The 15,089-nt window shown below is 43.4% G+C and overlaps 1 protein-coding gene across 1 annotated transcript in view; it reads right to left on the bottom strand.

Moving 5' to 3' along the window:
* PSTPIP1 (proline-serine-threonine phosphatase interacting protein 1) overlaps positions 1–15,089 on the bottom strand; it is a 65,301-nt gene that overhangs the window by 12,912 nt on the left and 37,300 nt on the right. The window contains exons 8-14 of the mRNA XM_040570644.1: positions 14,486–14,531; positions 13,544–13,623; positions 10,144–10,242; positions 9,321–9,417; positions 6,174–6,258; positions 4,528–4,598; positions 1,724–1,821 (exon numbers count right to left, since the gene is read on the bottom strand). Coding sequence (XP_040426578.1) covers positions 1,724–1,821; positions 4,528–4,598; positions 6,174–6,258; positions 9,321–9,417; positions 10,144–10,242; positions 13,544–13,623; positions 14,486–14,531 — 576 coding nt within the window. The remainder of the gene's footprint in view (positions 1–1,723; positions 1,822–4,527; positions 4,599–6,173; positions 6,259–9,320; positions 9,418–10,143; positions 10,243–13,543; positions 13,624–14,485; positions 14,532–15,089) is intronic.

Raw genomic sequence — 15,089 nt, 5'->3', positions numbered from 1 at the left:
CTGAGAGGAGACAGGGAAAGGAAACGTGGTTAGCCTGAGAGTGCAGGGGGACTCTAGCATGTATCTGGTGGGGTTTTGACCCTGCCTTTCTTTGAGAGTCTGTCAGTGTCATTTTGGTTGGGAATAAACTCGAAATACCAGACAGTGAAGGATTAAGCAATTACTGAGCTGGCTATTTCTTTAAGATCCTCAGAAATTTCCCTAGCCTCCCTGTTGTCTCCTCCTGAGCAGCCTGACTGGTGCATCCTAGCAGAAGGCTGGAAGGGGTTAATGCAACTGTCCTAACCCAGCCAGCCCTGACCTTCCCTCAGTCTGCAGGGGTAGCTCGATTAAACAGTGCGAGGCTTAATTCCCAGGGGAGATAAAAAGAGTATCTGTACTAATCCAGGCCTTAAATAGGTCTTTCAGTTCCCTTAATGCAGAACAGTGGTGACCAGTGGAGGAGCCTTTAAGCTGACAGGTAATCAAGCTGTGAAAGTCCCATTAGGGAAGGCTAATGCTTTAGCAAGAATCCGTGTGAATAAAAAAACATTTATAACCAGTCCTGAGGAAAATGCAGAAAGAATCTCAAGTTTCATTTTTATGGGCATAGAGCTATCTCTGGATGTGGATGAAATCATGAAAAGCACAAGGTGGAAAGAGGAGGCAGATTATCCCACGTGTCCCATGTGCAGTAGGTTTTATTTGCACCATCCTTTGAAACGTGGCTGCTGTCAGAAGTAAGGTATCAGATAGGATGCATCAAGGGCCTGACCAGTCTGACTGTCTGGGTCCTTCAGTCTGAGTGCTCAGATTTTAGTGGAGGTGAGGGGTTTTTGTCCTTTCTGGTGTTTTAGAAGGTAACTTGTACAATAGGAATAATGACGTTACCTCTCCTTCAGGCAACTTGAAATGTAAATGTGAGAAGAGTGTATTTTTCGGTTTGATACTTGATGCAGTGGTTTGCCCACTAGTATTGTGATTTTTACTAATGGTATTATGCCTAGAGAGGTCTGAAGCCAGGGAGAGTTTAATATCCAGGTTAAGGATGCAGGTTGCTGTTCGTAGTTGTCTTTTGGTGCATAGACATAGATCCAGTCCACTGTGATTCTGCTACTTGCACCACTGAAGTACAGGGACACGCTATAGTTTATAGGGATACAGTCCTCTCCAGCATGGAAGGAGACCTCAGTTAAAGCCCAGTGTGTTAAACTGGAGCAGGAATCTCCAGATAATAAGGGAGATCCCATGGAGAAGTGTTCTGAAATAAGCATCTGTCACACATTCTTACTTCTGCTATAAAGCCACAATAGAGTTTGTGAGGAATCTGTAGCCACCTTCCCTAGGAGAACATTTCACAGCAAATGTAAGTTTGAAATGCTCAATACTGCCTACTTAGCCATCATCACCTGAAAATTAAAGTTTTCCTTGTCTCTTCAATTCCCTGTATCTCTAAAATGAGAGTGCAACAGCACAACACTGATTTAGGCAATGGTTTAGCATGCTAATATGTAATCACTTGCAAAAAATGTTATTGTGTTATCTTGAGAGAGCATAGCCCAGTGATTTGTGTCAACATCTGGCCTTCAGCCGGTGACCTTCACCAGTGAGTCTCTGTGCCGTTGTCTGTAAAGTGGAGTTAACACCTCCTTCACAGAATTAACACTTCCAAGATGTTTGGATCAATGTCAGCTGTTTTAAATCTGGCACTGTATGAAATATTTAGTTGGAAGCCTTTGCTTACTTGGGCTGTGTAGTCATAAAGTACTCTGAAGTCCTGTGATGATGTGATTCTTGCTTGTTCGTTTACAAAAATGGATGCGTAGACCCCATCTGCTTTCTCTGTTGGGAAAAAAAGGGAAAAAAATTAGGAGGAAAAAAAAGGAAAGAAAACAAAGGGTTCTGTTGCTTAGAAATGCATGGGATCATATGCAAGAGTTCACAAATATAGGGGTCTCTGTTCTCTGCCTGGAGGTGTACGTGTATAGAAAAGCTGCCATGAAGTGTAGGTAAAATCCTGCACAAAAACTGTGTCCCATTGATTGGATGACAATGCACTCATTCAGCTTTGTGGGAGGCCAGAAAATAGCTTTAGCTTCATCCAGGTTGGGAAAAATGTTTACCCTGCTAAAGCACGATCGCAGTAATCCCAAAAGGAAGCACTGTGATTAAACTGATTTGAAATGTTTGCTACCAGAGGTGTAAAATTCTAGCAGATTCACATAGGGCTTTCATTTTTTCTATGAGATGGCTCATCAGATGTTTTCCACTAGTTTATATAGTTTCCAGGTAGCCGTTTGTCACTGACATGATTTTTTTGGAAGATGCTGTTTTAACCCAGCTTGTCATAATTGGGGAAAACTCCTGTTATTCTGGAAGAGACAGAGCTGGCCCTTTTGAAAAACACTGCCTGGGTCTCTTTGGCCATTTTAGTGCTGGTGCTGGGACCACAGCAGCAAAATGGAAGTACCAAAGCCTTGCTAGCGTCGATGCTGTTGTGTTAACACAACAATCCCCACTGAGGCTGCTCTAGTGTACTCTGCATCCCCTGGACAGCAAGAGTGCAACTACAAGCTTAGATCTGGCTGAAGGACTGCTCTGAAAATGGCTTTGAGGGTGCAGGACTGAGCATGAGAGTTGGGTCTCCAGGTGAAAAGCCCCCATCGAAGCACTGGACACACAGTGCCAGCAGGATGCTGCAGGACTTAAAGAGGGACTCAGTGTGTGCCTAACTCCTTGAAGAGTCCTTAAATACACATCTCTGCTTGAAAGCAGCATAACGATATGGTCAAAACTGAGTGAGAAACACCATGATGCTTCTGTTTGCGTGTAGTCACAATCAAGAATGTTGGCTTAGTGCTGGGATGGGGAGAGAGACGTTTCCTCCCAGCAGCTACCTGGAAACCTTCTCCTGCCATGGAGGTGAGCAGAGGTCCCCCTACGTGCGACTCCTCTGTGTGAGCAGGATGACAGTGCTCTTGGCAACACATGGGGCAGCTGGGTGCCTGTCCCTTCCCACAGCAAATGCTTGGTGTAGCTATTCTGCTCTCAGGAGTACCATCAGTTCTCTGACTTCTTAGATTTTTGAAACATAAGCCATGGAGCAGGCAGAAGAGCTGAATGCAGATGTCATTTGCCATTTTTGAGGCCCTTGTCCAGCAAACAGTGTCCCTTCCCATCCCTAGCCTAAGGAAATTCAGAAGGAATGACTCTCCTCAGCTGTGTCAACACTGCTTCAATTCTTCAGTGCTCCAAATGGGTCTGAGCTGCTGCTTCTGGAATGTACTGGGGTTCCTTCCCCTCAGCTGTGCCAAAGCTTGCCTTTGCTTTGAGATGGACTGCATGATGAGGAGAAGAACAGTCAGGGACTGAGCAGTTCTAACCTTCAGGGTCCAGCTAGAGGTGAAGGCGAAGGCAGGCTCTAACTGCATGCTCATGGCCTGGTATGTCAGCCCAGGTGAAAAAGCCATCTTATCAAAGTCAGGGGGTTCCCAAAGTGTGATGACTAGAGCATGCTACATGTGCGGCAAGGTCTGCTTGGGCTCCACGTAACATCTGAATGACAGATGGGCAAACAGCAGGGCTTTTTATGCACTTATAGGTAGATTATTTTTACCAGGCCTGAGCGCAAGGTGCTGCCACAGGTGCTGACTGTTCACTTGGATAAAGTTGAGAGCTAATGTTAAATCCAGCACATGATGTAGCACTGCTGTTTATTTCTTGGTAACATCTTCCTTCTGCAGTTGTTACACAGCTCTGCGAGGGGCTGGATGCCTCCAGGTTGTATCTGTGTGGATGCTGCTGCATGCTGAGGAAGGCGGCTGGTGCCTGGTAGGTCCAGCTGGTGCTGGGTAGTGCTGGAGGGTCTCCCCTGCCCGAGACCAAAGCAACAAATGAGAGAGTCTGGGCTCCCTTACTGGGTGCCCAAGCAGGCAAGGCAGGCATCACAAAGGAAATTGGTCTGGGTAGGTTTCAAAGCTGTTTTAAAGCAACTTTTCTTTGTTTCCTTCAGGCAGGAATCACAGTTAAAATGTTTGTTTTAAATCAAGTCAATAACAATGTTATAAGCTGTTCCTTTCTGTATAGTCCAAATACTATGTTTTAAATGTCCTCGGGTAAATGCCTGGCTGCAAAGATTGTGATAAGACAATCTAACTGTGAAATGAGATGAATATTTGCATTCATAAGGCATGAAGCTGGTCTGTTTAAAAACTTTAGGGGCCCCCTTGCGCTTTTTAGAGGTAGCATATTCACGCTTAGAGAAAACTATTTTCTCGGTTGGACTGTGTTGGTCTGAGTGTACAGTTCACTCTCACTCAGAGCTTTTGAAGATCTTATGACCCTAAGAACACGTGGCTGATTTGGCACTTTAAACTAGGAAAGCTGCCCAACACAAATCTGAACTAAATCAGTTTCCAGGCTACTCTTTCTCTTGTCTACCAACATGTGAACATGTGCTGCACCATTTCTGCTACATATCAAAGTTTGATTTAGCAAAGTGATCTTAAACAAACACAGCTGGTAAATGTACTTCCTGGGGAGGCATACCAAGAGGAGGGGCTGAAGGAGTGATGCTTTCAGCATTGTTCTTGCTGCTTCCGTGCAGTAGTCCAGAGAATCTGCAGAGCCAAGAGAAGACAATGACAAAATGAGTGAACAGGACTGGGTAGGAGAGTTTCTTACACTTTGCAAGTCTTGGCTGTCTGACTTGACCTTCCCTCCATCTGCCGTGGCGCTGGGTGGATGTCACCTCTTCCTGTGGTGAGCTACTTTCATTGATGCTGTAGATATACTTATCTTCAGCTAAAAATATATTTTTAAAAAAACATAATACTGAACCTGTTGAACTGTCAGCCATCATTAAATGGTGCACAAAATGCATCATGTAGTATTTTGTTGTGGATCCAAAGGCTCATGAGGTAAAACTCCAATTGACTCACACTATCGATATGATGAGAATTTCAGTTGTTTACAAGAAATTACCATTCATTTGCAGACAGAAAAATAAAACAATTTAAAACACAAAGCTTGTATAACAGGCCTTTCTAGAAATAGGAAGTTTAAGTGATTTTTTTTTTTAATTTTTCCTATGTTTAATTTTCAATATCACAGCTGGATACTGAACAGCTACTGGAGGCAAAGTGGGAATATGGCTTAGGATTCTCAAGCACAGATAGCAATAGCTTTGAGTGCTCAAGACGTATATAAAGGATTTGATTTTTCACCTGGTGAGTGGTCAATGTTTCAGGAAAATGGACATCTAAACTCAACAGCTTCTGAAAAAATGATATTGAGTATCTCTAGGTTGTTTGCCCATGCAGAGCATGGTTGTATTCTAAATGGCTATACAGTTGTCTCCTGTAATTACATAGGATGCAGTGCTGGAATTGATTATTATAGAAAATCTTGTTCCAACTGAAAACCATAATGTTATGTATAAACCTTATCAGCCTGCTCACAAGCCTGGACCATGCTTTAAATGGGAGAACACAGCCTGCTCCTTGTCTTTGCCATGTAATAAGTCTTGTCAAAATACAAAGCCCCTCTGCTTTAAATATGATGCCATTCCCACCTTAAATTAGCAATTTTAGTATAAAATATTTAAACCAATAGCTCTATTGTGCTCTTGTGTTGATATAACTGCATTCATGTCACAGCATTTACCAGCAAAAAATGGATAAGAAAAAACAAAAATCGCCTCCTTAATCATCACAGTTATTCGACTAAGTATTTCTTGCTTTGGTCCAGATGCAGAGAACGGTTCTTTGTTCTGCTCAGCGGGGGGGGAGGGGGGGGGTGCAGTCCAAAAGCCAGGAGGTATTGCTGAGAAAGACAGCCCTCCCCAGCCTTCGCTCCCGGCAAGATTCGTGTTTGTCCTCACTTGCACAAAGCATTTTGTTGTGTGCCATCACTCACTGGGAAAGAGGAAATAAGTGAATGCTCTCCAGTGCTGGCCAGCTAATTGTTTTAGGAACATGTCCTCTTGTCTCCCCTCTCACTAGGCCATAGTAAAATTATTCTGGCACCAGTTGTAATAGGTTTACCTCTTCTGTTGAGTTATGTTTGTTGATAAGTGGCTGCCTCTTGCCACAATGAAGGAAGTAATAACTTCTCAGGGCCTGTTTCCTGTCATCACACACTGCTGTGTTTCAATGGAGAAATACTAGTTTTGAGAACAAAAATGTACCGCTCACCTCTTCATCATCCCACAAGACTGGGTTGGGCTGCTGTTACCTCTGTTTGGTTCTCTGCTGTAGTAATCCTCGTATCCTATTGCACCTGCAAAAGGGCAACAAAAAGGCGATTTTCAATCAGGCAAAACCTATTTCACCCTACCAGCGTGCAGCAGACACAGTGCAGCAGTTCAGGGGCTGTTGGAGCAAAATGCAACACAACATCCACCTGCACTTGCCTGTCTCATGTTTGGAGCAGCTCAGAGGGACTTGGGGCTTGCCAAAAGCCATTCAAGTGATTGTATGCAGATACGTCCTTGGTAGAAATTCAGGACCAAGTCAAGGTCCTGAATAACCATTCTGACAGTGGTGGCTAACACTAATTTAGAACAGTTTACTCCATGACTGTTTCCTCTGTTTTCTTAAAAGCCAAAGCTTTAAGGAAAGAGAGCACGGTCATTGTGAGCCTGATACAATTGGCTACAGTGGTTTTTGTTTCTTTCTTCCTTAATGTATTGAGTTGGGAGTTTCTGTTGAAGCTGGGGAAATTTTTGAATGTTTTTGCCAGCAGCAATAATGAGCAATTTCCTGGTCTGTGCTTGTACCTAAGTGTCTTCCTACCTTTTGTATCTCCCCCTCCACCTCCTGAGAGCTGATTTGCTGTTTACCCAGAGATGTTTTTTTTCCCTCTCTCCAACACAGTTATGCTACTGTTCCTTCACTCTCCCCTATGGTGTTGTTAAGGGTGCAATTGAGACCATTTACAAGTTTAGCTTCAAAGATGAAATAGTTACGGATTTATTTTTCATCTCATAGCTGCCAGTGCAGTTGCTTAGAGCTGGTGGCCAGACACCCTTTCTGCCTTCTCAGTATTACAGCCAAATAAATATGAGTCAAATCTGATTCAGAAGGCCTGATATCTTAACTCACTTCTGACACCAATTAATTAAGAAAAACATTGAGCTTGGACTTGTTGGATCAGCAAAGGCCATAAGCAGAGCAGGCACGTGCAGCTAGTGAGTGTGAAGAGTCCCTACAAGTAAGACTCTCAGAATTTAAGGAGTTTTCTGACCATTTTAAGGTTCTGTCTCTTACCCTTCTAGACTGTCACCTGCTATCATTTCTAGCCTGTAATTCGTGTTAAGATTAGGTGGAAGAGGGGAGAGAGCAATAGGATCAAGAAACCAAGAGGTCTACCCCTACACAATGCAAAACCATATGTGAGTTTTCCCCCTGCGTTTTGCAAATAATATATCAGATCAACAGCTCACCACATGCTGCAGTGCAGACCCATTAGCCAGAGCTGTGGAGATATGAGGATGTTACTTCAGAACATATCACCTTCTAGAAGGTGGCAAAAAATAAAATAATAGCAAGAATCGCTTGTTTCTTTGCCTTTCATAAAGCTCTAAAGGTTTGTTCCCACCTATTTCTTATTAGAAATGAGTCTTGACATAGCCAAGAACTGTTTGCAGAAAATTGCCTAGGCGACTAGAGAATGAAAAATCTCACACAGGAGGAAAAAAACTAGCTGAGAATTACAAATCTTTTTTCATACAGAGGTTGCTTTACACCATTGCAAAGCACAGTTCTTCCTTCTGCCAGTGAAAACGTAGCTTTTCCTAGGTGAAAGCTCCTGTAGCAGTCAAATTTAAAGCCCCTGTTGAATAGCAGTAAAATGGCATCCAATACACCAGCATCTATATTATTAGTTTAAAAAAAAAAACTTCCAAATGCTAATTCTTAATTTTCAGGGGTATAATGACAGAAATGCTGAGTGAAAAACAGGCCTTAGATAGCTCAGTGCTGGATGAGTGACAGCATCCAGCTCTGCTGAAGAAGTTGCTAGGGTGTAATTGCTGCCAGCTCTGAGCTCTGTGATGGAATCCAAGGGCTCTGAGCTGTTCCCATACAAGATAATTACCCCATGGGATGGTGTTTGTACTACTGATGTTTGTGCCTATACAATCCCTAGCATGGAAGGCTTTTATCAGTGTAAAATTATCAGTATAAAATGTTCTTATGCCAGTATAGCTTATTCCCTGTTCTGAAAGGAAATGAGCTCTGTTGAGACTCCCAAGTCCACACTAAGGAGGGTTTCTCTTTGACATCTTAGTGTAGTGTTACAGCAGATGGCGGAAGTGAAACGGTATCTGTACACTGACTAAAAAATGAGCGAATAGAGGAGGAGGTCTTTTCAGAATAGATAGGTAATGAGCTAATGAGGTGATGAAATGGGGATTTTCTGTCCTTTTACAAAGGCTGTGAATCCTTGTGTACTGCAACACTGCAGGAAAGTGCAGGCTTTCATTCAGCCTGTAAATATCTGATATTGCTTGTTGAAGTAAGGTGTGGTTTGCATTTGGTCATGTGAAATGTTAGGTGGCTCATTTCTGATGGCGTGTTTGGAGAACTACTACCCCGGAGCAGCATGTTTTCATTTTACATCTGCTGTTAGTTCTTCCTGTCCCACTCTCCATTTCTGCCCAGAGGCTTTGATCACTGAAGTTGATGAAGAGGCTCCTTTGGCTTGAATGGACAGCCAGTGAACTTCATGTCGCTTCTGCATGCTGGGGCAAAGCCAGTTTCAGTTTCCCCCAGCTAGGGTCTTGCCCCTACACAAACAACTTCTTGAGGGGATGAAGGAGGTTATTCCCCATCAGGCAGGTGGAAAAAAATGGAATACCAAGCTCGGTTTTCTCTGTGCTACAAATAAAGAGGCACTAACTCTGTCAAGGGGACACCAGAGTGCAGTTAAATGATAATTTGGCTCTGACTTGTCACCACTGCAGGAAATTGAGGATGCCATTTTGCAAGGCAGTTTGCCACCTCCTTGGTGGTGCGAGTTCAGTTGTGCTGTGAAATAAGCATCACTGAAAAAACAAAACCCAACCTCTTTTTTTTTGGGGGGGGGGGGGGGCGGGGGGGTGGAGGGAGGTGGAGGTTTATTTTTAACGTGGATCATTGAGCTATCCCAGTTACACCACTGCACGGCAAACAGTGACAGCACAGTGAGGGGGAAGTGAGCCACAGTGGGTGGGAATGAATAGCCAGAGCGGAGAGCGAGCAGGCTCCTTCAGCTGCCTTCGCCTCCACTGGAGACTGCTGCACAGCCGCAGCCCGAAGCTAGTGGATGACTCATCTGACGAGACCGATTGGAATAATTACCTGGAGGTTGTGTTCCTGTCATTTTGTTCTTAATGAAGTAGTCTATGTCTGACTCTACAACGCAGTTCTCCAAGCTTACCCGTACCTCTTCATACAGCTACAAAACAGAAGTCAAGAATTTAATTTTAAACATTTCATGTTGAATTAGCAATTAATGTTCTTCTAATAGTTTTCCCCTTAAAAGAAACTATTCTTGGTACATGTCTGATCTGGATGGTTCTTTGGTCTGTCTCCTGTACAGCCATTTTTGTAAACACAGTTGTTGATTTGTGTTCTGGATATCGTTCTATGAGAAGAAGACAAATTAATCACAGGAACCAACCATTGAGAGTTAAAACTCAGACCTACTTGAGTGAGTAATACGACCCACACTTTTTAGGATGTGAGTCACGAGCTTCCAACTAGATAGAAAGTTTGAGGAGGAAAAAGCAAAGCACCAACACGGAGTGATGTATCCTTTGTCTTCCCATTCTGAGCCCAAGACCGGATGCCTTTCTGAAAGGTGTGCCTGAGCCCAAATATACTCAGCTGAGCAGTCTGGTATTTGGAGGCATTCCCTAGCAAACTGAGGGGAGGAGGCACAGTGTCAGCACATATGCCACAGGCTGCCTAAGTCCAGGCATGTATCTGTTTTGCATCTGGGCAAAAGGGAATGAGCTTGATTGAGAAGAGTTCCCCTCTCACTGCCAGAACGTGCCAGAACAGCACAACAGCCACTTTGCTGAAGACAACACGTGCAGATAAGGCCAGGCTAGAGCTGTGCTGCTAAGGGACTCTAGCACTTCTTCCTCCACACGTGAAGCTCCTTGGCAGGTGCCCCTACCTCATCGTCCTTCACGCACTGCATAGAGAGCTGGTTGCAGTGAACCCACAGCGAGTTCCGGAGGATGGTGATGCGGTCGCACTCCTGGAGCTGGAAGACCTGCAGCCAAAGAGACGTGAGGTAGCATCACAGCAGTCATTTATTTGTGTTGCAGTGACAGGGCTGGGCTCCTCTGTGCCCAGCTGGCAAAAACCACTCTGAAGGATCTTGCATAGAGGACATCTCTTCATCTACTGGAGAAACTACATCTACTTGCTTGTACTCAAGGGTTATTTTTTTAAAGTGCTTGCACCAAATTAAAGTTACATTTTAAAGACAGAAAGAAAGGGAAAAGGAATGCTGAGTGCTGCCGAGGAGTTCAGAGTCAGGGTCCTGTCTGCCCGTTGCACTGAAATGTTGATGTGTAACAGATCAGTAGAGTACTGTCATGAAAGGGTTGTATATATGTTAGAGGTAGACCCAAAAACATCTAGCTCTGCTCCCTAACATGCCTTTCCAAACTTCTCTTTTGGATCTATTTGAGGCTCTCTAGGGTTGCCTTTGCAAATTTCTAAGGTTATATTCATGGCAAAGAGAAAGCATTTTCCATTTTTCTCTCTCCCTCATCTGTCTGATTCTTCTCATATTGTACAGCTGACTAGATTTGGGGAAAGTGAAAGGGAAAAAAGAGGAAAATAGTGAACTGAGATGGGGAAGAGGCAGATGAACTTTCTCTAAAAATTTAAATTAAAAAAAAAAACACATCTAAGTTATACTGTTATAAGTAGAACATCAATTTTTGGTTTTCTATGAGGTGTGAAAAGCTCAGATGCTTCCAGCCATCTGTTTCCCTTTCCATTTGCTAGTAATTATGTCCAGAACAACATAAATGTATACAATATTCAGCAGAACGTTCAGTTGGGTGAGCTGCCTGCCATTGAATATCTTACCAGTTTAAAAAAAAAAAAAAAGAGTCAAGAGTCAGGCAAGGGAGACTCAGCTGGTGCTGGGACCAGTTTCTGAGAGAAGTAGCTTTTAAAAGGAACCAGAAGGTTAGAGAAGGAGCAGTTCAGTGTCCATGCAGAATAAAAAGCCTACGGACATAGCCCCTGGAGGGCTGTTGAAATAGCAGAGAGCCGGCTGGGAGTTTTCCAGGTAAGTGGTGTCCGGTCAGAAAATGCAGTTCAGCAAAGCGAAGTGCAGTGATTCGGGGTTGTCAAGCCCTTTGCAAATTAGGGCGTTATATTAGACGTATCCCTCGTGCCCTGCCAGCTTGTGCAACAGACCGCTTCTGGACCAGGGCTTTTCATGCCAGGGAAGATGGCACAGCCCTGTGATAAAGATTATCCCCATGCTTCCACTTGCTAGGCAGGCTTTTAGGCTGCCGGTGCCTGGTGCTTAGCTACAGACCTCAGCAACCTGACTGCTTCCAGATTCCTCCCTGCTGTGCAGCCAGAAGTTTGGGATCTTCAGCTGCTTTTTTGTACTCATTAGTACTTCAATAGGTCTCAAGAAATCTGCCAGTTCTACCTACAAGCACTTTTTAAAGAAGGGATTAAAAATGCCATTCCTTCATGACCGGCTGTTTGAACTAGGCGGTGGGCAGGCCACAAGCCCTGTGGGCTATGAAGACTTTGGCCATGTGGGAGAATTAAAGTGTTCCAGGTTGTGGAATGTTTTGCTTGTTTGGTGGCTTTTTGAGAAGGGTGGAATGTGCATCTTGGGAAAATTAAGGCTTGGCAGAATTTCCACGAGAAGTCTGCTGTGCCAGCCATGGGACTTTCTAGTGCTCCCAGACAGGTAATATTTAAGAGGAAATGGAGAACAGGAAAGCTATTCTCCTGGCATTTTATTTTATGTGGGAATAAAGCCTGAAACAAGTAAACATAGCAAAACCATAGTTTAGCAGATGGACAAATGAATTTGAAGGATCATTATGACCAAATGTGTGGCTGATTTGGATGTCAACCAGTTCCTATAAATTGTGCAAAAATTACTAGCCAAGTGCAAATCTCTGTGTCCATCCTCAGCACACTGGAAATAAAGACTTCTGCCCCAGCCATCACCTTTCAGTTGGAAGATTACTCCAAGGCACAGAGAAAATGCAGGTGGATATAACATGCTATGCAAAATAAAGATTCTGAGCAGCTTAGATATGTTTTCTCTCAGAATGCTACAATACATTATTTTTTAGCTTAACAAGAAAATTTTACTTTTAATCTCCATTGAACTTGGGATATATAAAAAAAAAAAGGGCGGGGGTTGGGGGGGAACAAACCCCCAAACCTGTCCTGCATTACAGTAAGAAGCTGCTCTGGAAACCTCTTGCAAGACGTTACCTAAAGGGAATGTTTCTAATGGATTGTCCTGGTTCCAGCTAGGATAGATTTTTCTCCTAGTAACTGGTAGGGTGCTATGTTTTGGATTAGGATGAGAAGAGTGCTGATAACATGCTGATGTTTTAATTGTTGCAGAGCAGTGCTTACACCAAGCCAAGGACTTTCCAGCTTCTCGCTCTGTCCTGCCAGCGGGCAGGCTGGGGGTGCAGCAGGAGCTGGGAGGGGACAGACCCAGGACAGCTGACCCAAACTGGCCAAAGGGGTATTCCATACCTTATGGCGTCATGCTGAACAATATATAGGGTTGGCTAGTCAGGGTGCTCGGGGATAGGCTGGGCATCGGTCAGCGGGTGGTGAGCAATTGCATTGTGCATCACTTGTTTCATACACATTGTTATTAGTAGTACTATTATCATTTTTATTATTATTATTTTTCTGTCCTAATAAACTGTCTCTATCTCAACCCACAGGCTTCTTTTTTCTGATTCTCTCCCCCATCCCAGAGAGGGAGGGGGGAGGGTGAGCGAGCACCTGTGTGGTGCTTTTAGCTGCCGACCGGGTTCAACCACAACATGGATTAATGTAATTCTTTTTGTCTCCATTTTGGAATGTATCTTTTAAACTAAAACTGCATTTTCATATATTCCTGTTCTTCTTCTACTGAAATTACATTCTGTCACAAAGCAGTTATTCGAGAAACAGTCTTATCTTGGCTGTGATAGAGAACCATCCTTAAAGCTAGTGGATTCTTAAGTAACGTTGTAGTTGAAAACAGGCAAGAAAAGCTTGCAACTGGGTTGTACCAGTTCAAATATTGCTCCTCTGCAGTTATTTCCCTCCAGTATATTTACTTACTTATGCTGAACAAGCAAAGAGCACGTAAGCAAGTGAGACAGCCAGCAACTACGTCTAAATCTACTTTAGGTTTTGCAGCATTCTTGCAAAGACATCTCTTACGCTGAGACTTGGTGTATAGCAAACAGCAAAACCCTTGGGACAATATCTCAAGTCTTAGACTGATAACTGTAACTAGGATAAAATAAAGAGCACACAAATACATTGCTGCAAAAGTCAATGTTTACCTCGCAGGTTTTGATATGTTCCTGCTCCCACTCTGTCCTGACCTTATCCAGCTGTTCAATGTTCTGTTTGTACACGTTCTCTGTAAACACAGACACACATAATAGAAACCCAGCAGTTAGGGGAAAAAAATGATACCATCTTTCTCTTTTTCCTCCCATTACGATTTTGCTGTGGCTTTTGCCATGTTTACTTTGTCAAACCACAGCCTTAAAGTATATCACAAGAATATGTGAGCTTAAAACTGGTGGGCAGCCAGGATATATATATATATTTTTTTTTTTCTTTGCAACTTTATGCTAGACTAAGGACTCTGTGCATGGTCTGCAGATCATCTGTAAAGTTTACAGCGAGGACGATGCAAATAAGAGATCAAGAACCTGGGCCATACCTAGGCACTGACCGTCCTTAGGCTCTTTCCCTGCTGGGCAGGTCAGGTAGAGCCTGTGATTTAATGCAAGCTTCTACAAGAGCAGTGAGCGACAGGTCTGATCTCATGAACCAGCTCAGGTGTTGCTGGACACGTCCTTTTGGACACGTACTGTGTTTCTGGCTGAAGAATGTAGTCATGCCACCATGCTAGTGTACAGGGAATCTGGGGCCTCTGTATCTGTTTTGGGTTGGTTTGGGGCAATTTGAGTGTCATTGTGCTTTCAAACTTGCTTAAAGAAGAGCTTTTCTTTCCTGGGTGAAGTCCTTACAGAAGGTCTTCTATAAAACCTTTAATGACAGCATGAGATTTGCATGTCCACAAGTGAAAGTAAATGTCTCTCAGGTTTGCTGTTGTTTAGAAGCTTCCCCATTAGTCTTTGGATAGGTGACTTCAGGAAACCTGACTTCGAACAGGGCTAGCTTGGGTGATTCAGGTGGTGCTCTGGCAAAATCAGTGTGCTGGTAGTTTTTTGCTGAGAAAAAACTTAGTTCTGTGACAAATAGAGTATCACCTGCTTCATTTGCTGCATCTCTGCATTGCTTGGCTTTGTTCTGACTCTGAAACAGGAAAAGAAAGAAACACCCCAAATTAATTACTGTGTTTTTTTTGCTCCTAGCCCAATGTTTTGCTGCCTCCTCCCTTTCCCCTCATAAGGTAAAGCTCAAAGTACAAATACTTCTTGGCTGTTCTGCCTTCAGAATCATAGAATCATTTAAGTTGGAAAAGACCTTAAAGATCATCAAATCGAACCACCCATTCTGTTGAACATGGATTATGGAGAAGAAGGGACCAGGATTTCACAGATGTAGTTGTAAGTTGACAGGCTTCAGGGGAAATCTGGCAACTTATACCAGTCCATTCAGGGATGCCTGCTATAGGAGCTCAGTGCCAGCATGACCCAGCCTGAAGCTTGTCTGCTGGCTGAGTTGCTGTTTTATGATGTCCAGGGTGCTTTTCTAATAGATATTTATAAGCAGAAAAAAATGACGGTTAAAAATCTTCATCTCCCAAGCTTCTCATATAATATACATATGAAAAGAACACAGTCTTTGAAATACTTTGCAAATGCCAGACTGTTTCCCATAACAACTCAGAAGTCTAAAAGCAAAATTCAC

Source organism: Cygnus olor, chromosome 11 (assembly GCF_009769625.2).
Source record: "Cygnus olor isolate bCygOlo1 chromosome 11, bCygOlo1.pri.v2, whole genome shotgun sequence".
NCBI lineage: Eukaryota > Metazoa > Chordata > Aves > Anseriformes > Anatidae > Cygnus > Cygnus olor.
Note: the sequence above shows the minus strand (reverse complement) of the source record. Positions and strands in the feature narration are given on the sequence as shown.